The sequence below is a fragment of the Apaloderma vittatum genome, unplaced genomic scaffold (genome assembly GCF_000703405.1).
Source record: "Apaloderma vittatum isolate BGI_N311 unplaced genomic scaffold, ASM70340v1 scaffold10140, whole genome shotgun sequence".
Taxonomy (NCBI): Eukaryota; Metazoa; Chordata; class Aves; order Trogoniformes; family Trogonidae; genus Apaloderma; species Apaloderma vittatum.
This window is the reverse complement of record NW_009695024.1, coordinates 21,171-28,389: the sequence shown is the minus strand read 5'-3', so window position 1 is coordinate 28,389 and position 7,219 is coordinate 21,171. Positions and strand designations below refer to the sequence as shown.

Genomic DNA, 7,219 nt, shown 5'->3' with positions numbered 1-7,219 from the left:
GTGAGGATCACCAGCCCCGTCGCCTGGCTCCGCACCCGCTTCTACTACCTCCTCATCCGTCTCTACTTCGACCGCGAGTTCAGCGTCGAGGAGTTCACCCGCGGGGCCAAGCAGGTGAGCGCCGGGCGGGGAACATGGGGCTTCCAGGTGTTTTAGAGACTTCCCCGGGACAGGTTTCTGTCTCCTCCGAGACGTTTTTTTTGTCAAGGGAGCGTGTGGAAGAGTTGGGTGATGTCAAGGCTAACGGTGTAAAAATCGCAGGGCTACCTGCGGTGAAATGTCAGTTACTTTATTCGGTTTTAAAAATATCAAACGATAAGCCGGAAGGAAACTCACAAGAAATTTGCACGAAGTAGACAATTCGAATTATCGGAGAGAGAGTAAAGGCTGCTTATATGGATTGTTGTAATGTCGTTTTGGGTTTAGTGGGTTTTTTTTTAGTAAGCTGTGCATTCACTTGCCTGTTAGCAAAAGTTTTGGTGCTGTAATGAGAGATTGAAACCTTACATTTTTATCAGTTCATAAAATCACTTTTTTAATGCTGGAGAGCTTCCATTTCAGTGGCAATACACTCTGCAAACATTGACATTTTAAATCGTGGGATACCCAGGTGGCTTGTCACGTAGTGATGGATTCATCTGAAACATAAGCCAACCTAGTGCTATTTTTTCAAGTATTTATTTGTTGGGGGGTTTTTTGTTTGTTTTTCCTTTGGTAGGCCTTTTCTGTTGTTTCAAAGCTGCTGTCTCAACGTAAACTTGACCTGCTGGACGAACTTGTATCCGCAGAGGTAAGTGTTTTCCACCTCTTCTTTAGCAATTGTTTTTCCATTATGAAGTAACATGCATTCAGCCTGTTATTATCTACAAATACTGCCAGTTGTGTTTAATTTGGGAAAACAACATAATACAGAACAGGGCAATTGTTTGTCCTGCAGCTTTTTTTTTTATGTTTAATTTCAAAGTGTGAAACTTAAAGTTACTGTATTTAAAAAAGAAAGTAATAAGAATTCTTGCAATTGAGCATAAGGACCAATTGCTGAAGGGATTGTGGGTGTGCCAGAGAGGATCGAAAGGCCGTGGGTTCAGGATGGCAGGTGGAATTGCATTCCCCTGTTGGTGTAGGGAGGTGTCGAACACTTTGGGTCTGTGCGGCAGAACTCAGATGAAGAAAGGAGCTGGTTTGTGCTTGTCCTTGCCGCACTCGTGCGTTCCCACCCCCAAGCCGATCATCACAGAGCCAATTTACTGCTTTCAGCTGAAAGGCCTCAGACTTGGATTACACTCTCAGGGATGTGGCTGACTTGGCTAGTTAAATGTTGGTGCTGTGTGTTCGGTGTTTTTAAGGATTTTTAATTGCTGAAGTTGTCTTGGCCTTCCCAGGGGACGGAGGTAGCAGATGCTTCAGAGTCAAGTGGAGGAGACACTTCAGGTCTATGTCTGCTTTGTTGCTGGATGTCAGCTTGGCCTGCCCTAGTGCCACCCATGCCCTTGCAGCAAAAGTTTTGGTGCTGTTCTAGTGCATCCCCACTGGACAATCTTGCCTCCTCTCTCTGAGCAGAGATAGCAATGAAAAGTGAGTTTGTTTCTTATAGTTATTTCGAAAGAGCGTCTCCTCTTCCTCTGGTCATAGAATCAGACACTAAGAATCATAGAATGGCCTAAGCTTGAAAGGACCTTAGAGATCATTTTAATCCAGCCTCCCTGCCGCCAGGGACACCACCTCTCGACTAGATCAGGCAACACATCTTAAGTTCTTCAGGTGGCTGAGTTAGTGCTGATCCAGAGAACTCATGGAGCCAGAGCATGGTGAGGCTGTGATACTGCGCCACTCGGTTGTTTATTTGGTCAGTGAATTTTATACCTGCAAAATGTACTAGAAGCCAATGTCTTCTAGTCAAGATTGCCTTTTGCTTCCATGTGACCTCTGGATTTGTTTGTTATTCAAAAATGGCAATTCAATTTAGGCTAAAAACTGAGTATAAGTTAGAAAAAAGTGCTGCACAGCTTCATCCTTCCTTGCGACATGTCTTTCTCATGTGGTGTTTGAGGTGATGCCTCTGCTCCGTTTGTGTATCACACCCTTTTCCCACTTCACACGGCTGCGTAGGTCTGGCCTTGTGGCCAGGAAGGCCAATGGCATCCTGGGGTGTATTAGAAGGGGGGTGGTTAGCAGGTCACGAGAGGTTCTCCTTCCTCTCTACTCTGCACTGGTGAGACCACATCTGGAATATTGTGTCCAGTTCTGGGCCCCTCAGTCTAAGAAGGTTAAGGAACTGCTGGAGAGAGTCCAGCGTAGAGCAACCAAGATGATGAAGGGAGTGGAGCATCTCCCTGATGAGGAAAGGCTGAGGGAGCTGGGTCTCTTTAGTTTGGAGAAGAGGAGACTGAGGGGTGACCTAATTGATGTTTATAAATATGTAAGGGGTGAGTGTCACGAGGATGGAGCAAGGCTCTTCTCGGTGACAACCGATGGTAGGACGAGGGGTAATGGGTTTAAACTGGAACACAAGAGGTTCCACCTAAACTTGAGAAGAAACTTCTTCTCAGTAAGGGTTACAGAGCCCTGGCCCAGGCTGCCCAGGGAGGGTGTGGAGTCTCCTTCTCTGGAGACATTCAAACCCCTCCTGGACGCGTTCCTGTGTAACATCGTCAAGGTGTTCCTGCTCCGGCGGAGGGATTGGACTGGATGGTCTTTCGAGGTCCCTTCCAGTCCCTAACATTCTGTGATTCTTAGGACACTAAATACTATAGAGGTGAATACAGCATGGAACTTCGGTCTCAAAGCGATTATTTTTCAGTCTTTTCTGATTCACAGGTATTTAAACTTATAATAGGAATGTGGGTCACAAACTTGCAAAGCTAATAGTGGTAATAGAACTGATTTTCAGAGAAATTTGTGAAAGGAGAACTAAGAAATAATTGAATTGAAAGCTGAGTAATATATACATAGCGAGAAACAGCAATGAGAAGGCAGAGTATAAGTATGATTGTGGAAGAAAGCTTGGCTGGCATTTTCTGGCGTTATGTGCCTTGCTGTTCTGACAGTGTCTTTTCTAAACTTCCTTTTTAAAAGTAGAAACAGAGAATCGTAGAATGGTTTGAGTTTGAGGGAACTTTAAAGATCATCTAGTTCCACCCCCCCTGCCATGGGCAGAGACACCTCACACAAAAACACTTGGTTTTCCCTGGTTTGAGCAGTAAATGGGTCTTTAATATCACTGAATTAGGGTTTGAGAGTTCCCCAAACTTCCCAGAGCTTTTTCACTTTCACTATTTTATTATGTTTTACAAATGCTTTTTATTAACTGCAGTAGAAAAATTTGTTCCTTCAGTTTCCCACTGAAAAGCTAAGTGACAGTTTTTCTGAATTTAGGTACTTCGGGTGTTGAAGGAAAAGATTTCTTTGCTCCCTGACAACCACAGGGATGCTTTAGCAGCTGACATTGATGCAATCATGTACACAACAGAAGGAGATGTTCGCATTTACTTTGATGATGATGGTAGGTGTAGAATCCTAAAACATTTCAGCAACCTGCAGTCCTTATTTCCTGATTTTACTACTAAGCAGACATTCTCCTTATAGATGTACTTTTGAGTGCTGTTTCTCATTCCTTGTTTCTTTTCCATTTAGAGTTCTAACCTACATATAATTCCTTGATTTCCTTTTAAACCAGAAACTGAGAGATTATCGTTAATAATTCATGGTACTGTTTTGACTTCCATTCAGATTTTGCTCATTTCTCGTCTTTTGTAATTTCAGATTTTTACATTATTAGTCCTTAGCAGTCTCAAACCACTCAAAACCAGTTATTCCACTGTATGCAGAAAGCTGCTTGCTTCAGCAGTGAAAATACATCTTCCAAGAGCAATAGTGAAGGCTGGATAATGAAATCAGTTTTGCTGTCTTCACTTCTATTCTGTTTTCACTGAATATATTTTATTCTAGGAGTTTCTGAATTATTTTTTTTCTTAGGCTAGTGATGAGTTCAAACAAATTTTTCATTTGGTTGAATACCAGTATTATGTGCTCAGTTCGCTATGAGACACAGTTAAGATGGTTTATATCCCAATAAGTATTTCAAGTTGTCAGACTTAGTGAGCTTTTTTCCTATTTTGGGAGATAAGGATTTTTCTTCCTCTTGGATTGGTCCTGAGTTAGAACTACTCTGCGTACTTTCGTAGCATCAGTAGTTTGCTTTGGACTTTTGCGGTAAGCAGCTTTTTTTCGTACAGTTTGATTATGTACAGTGTCACACAACGCTCATGATAAAATACGTACCTTTCTACAGAGTGTATTTTTGTTGTTGCTAAACAGCATGAATATGAGTTTATGTAGCTTTATTATTCATTATTCTGTCCTGTGTTCTTTATGGCTGAAGTCAGCTGCCCGTCCAGAATCTCACTAGAATACAGGCGAAGTAGCAAACAGGAGTATTTGGCCAATGAGAAACGTGAGATCTACCTTCTGCTTTGATTTATTTCCAACAGGAAGGAAGTTTGTTAGCATCCTGATGCGGTTCTGGTATCTGAACGGTGCTAACCTACCTGATGAAGTCCCAGGTGAAACCAAGGTTTTCCAGATTGTGTTTGGAGATGAAAGCACAAAAGAAAAAAGGCATCTTTTAACAGCAAACTATGAGTAAGTTTACTTGTCCCTTTTTTTTTCCCCATGTCATTCTCACTGTGCCAGTGCAGAACTCAATATGTTTTAATTTACCTTAAGTTAGTTCTCATCCAGCTTTCCAGTTTTGATTCTGGGGCCAAATTTTTTAAATACTCCTTAATGTCATCATGTTACTTCCTTGCTTCTGATTTGACGTTAATGGTAGCTCTATCAGGAAAAGCAATAGTTGGAGCATTGAATGAGGTTTCTGATACTTTTCCTGTACTGCTCCTGCAGCTTTCAGGAAATAGGCCAATATCAGTTTTTGTTTCCTACTTCTTGTTGCCCAGCTAACAGCAATGCAGTCAAGCCAAACAGTCAAGTATTGCACTTCCCACATAAAAGTCACAGAACTGTAATTAGCTGAGAAAGTAGGTTGTGAAAGAGAAAATTATTTACCGAATTGCTTTCTGCAGAAAGGCAGAGCAAAGCAAACATCACCTGGTGTCCAGGTAATTCATGCCTCTCTGATCCAAGCCCCCGGTGCCCACATTAAGTAGATGAATTTTGACAGGAGTGCTTGTATACAATGTCTGCTAACGTCCTGAGGTTGGAAAAATATCTGCACAGTTGGCAAAATGTGTGGAAAGTAATGTCCTTGGAAGATGGAGAAAGTGAGGAGTTTTATGTGAGAAATGCAATATAATCCATGACTTCTGCAGCCGTGTTTGAAATGGAGACACTGTCGGGTGTAGCTGAGGAGCTCTGAAACAAAGGAACTGCACTGAGGACACCAGTGCTTTTTGCCTGCACCAGTTTTTGTGATCCATCCCTTAGCTGAACCCAGCACCTCCCTTAGAGCTGGAGGCTCCGTTAACCTCAAGAGCCTGCCCTTAAAGCCCTGGATACCTTCCTAATTCCCAGCAGAGAGATCTTTGCAAGTGTCTATTCCTTCTGCTGTTTACAGCACCAACCTGAGCTCAAAGCGGGAGAGATGCCGCAGGCTTTGGAAGTCTGGTGTCTGCAGAACATGGTTTCCAGGCTTGGATTTGCACATAATTTCAAAGCATTGAGGTCACACTGCTCTTGTCCAGGAGGCACAGGCTACTTGAGAGTGTGAATATTCATCTTGAAGCTGAGACTTCTCTTCAGATGACAACTGACATGCTCAGGGAGGAAGACAGTAGTGACTACAAAAGGAAGACTCTTTGAAAATAGGGGTGGACATTTTCACTTTCCTGTGAACATCTGCAGAATATTCTTTCAGGGAGATTCAGTCCTGCTGTTAGCTTGATCTTTGATGTATTTCTGCAAATACGTTACTTTTTAAAATACATTTCAGTGGAAAGTAAAATTTTCAGGTAGCACCTGATTTCCCTTTACAGTGCAGTTGCCATCCCATTAAATGAAACTCTTCATTTAGAGATGAAGATCTGCTACAAAGCTGTGTTCATAGTCACTGCTATGAACACTGAATGCCTTCTTGATATCAGGGTCTTTACTGTTGCTACTTGATCCTGTCTGTGAGATCTGAACCAAAAACTCTGAAGTCAGCGCACTTCATTTTTTAGTTACCGAATTAATTTTCATCTTCCGTTTTTGGGCATAAGCATCAGAGTTGAAGGAGCTTTTACAGGAATAACTTTGACATAATGTATTTCTTCATGATTTTTTGGTTGGTATTAGTAGCTCTTCGAGGATCAAGTAAAAATTGATTTTCTTCCCTTACTGTCTTTCCTTTTCTAGGTTCCAAAGGGAATTTACAGAAGGAGCAAAACCAGAGTGGACAATTACACGAATTGAACATCCGAGGCTATTAGAATAAATGCCTTCTACAGTCTTTTTCTGTATCATTGTAAATGTTCTGATGTGACAAATGTCAGACTTTTTTTGTCTCGATTTTTTTTGGCCTTCTTCTCCGAAAGAGGGATGAATTTTGTATGTTTGATTTCCCAGAACTGTTTCCAAACCTTTCACTATGCTGCAGCGTTACAATAAAGCCTTCTCCCTGGAACAGGCTAATGCAAGTTTAGTTGGTCGCAACGCTCCTCCGAGGCATTTGCACTGTGCAGGTTCACACAGGCTGGTATGGCGGGAGTGTCGGCCGCTTACATTCTGAGAAGAAATGGCACTGCTTGAAGATAAACCACACCTAACAACTGGTGGCCTTTCTGAGTTGTTTTCCTGTTTCTTTTTTCCCTAGGGACTGTACAATATGTAACTGACTAATATGCAGGATGAAATAGAGTCAGAGGACTTCTTAGATTGTTTAGCCTCAGCAGTTCATTTCGAGGTAATCTTGCTTTTGAATATATTTAATAAAGTTAGACCCATTATCAGTATTTGGTACAGGATTGGAGTAAGAAAACTTTTAGCTTTGCACTGGGAAAATTGATCAAAGATACATATATATATATAAAAGTATATATATTTTGAAAAGTAAATACAACATTCCTTTCAATTCAATAGCGTTCAGGCAATTCTAGATTTAGAGGTTTATGAAAGAAAAATGAGGCAAAAGCATAAATTTAAAAGAGGACCCGACTGAAGCTAAATGAAGTCCTCTGAAATGCTTGTTGAAGAAATGAGCAAATCATTAAAGTTAGATGGTGCA

At 41.6% G+C, this 7,219-nt stretch overlaps 1 protein-coding gene across 1 annotated transcript; it reads left to right on the top strand.

The window, feature by feature from the left end:
- Window positions 1-3: 3 nt before the first annotated feature.
- On the top strand, window positions 4-6,609 carry LOC104274070 (chromosome unknown open reading frame, human C2orf47; the record flags this gene model as incomplete). The annotated part of the gene is made up of 5 exons (XM_009869598.1): window positions 4-114; window positions 719-790; window positions 3,376-3,502; window positions 4,491-4,641; window positions 6,352-6,609. Coding segments are annotated over 5 exons (540 nt in total), but the record flags the coding sequence as incomplete, so codon positions are not given.
- Window positions 6,610-7,219: the final 610 nt, after the last annotated feature.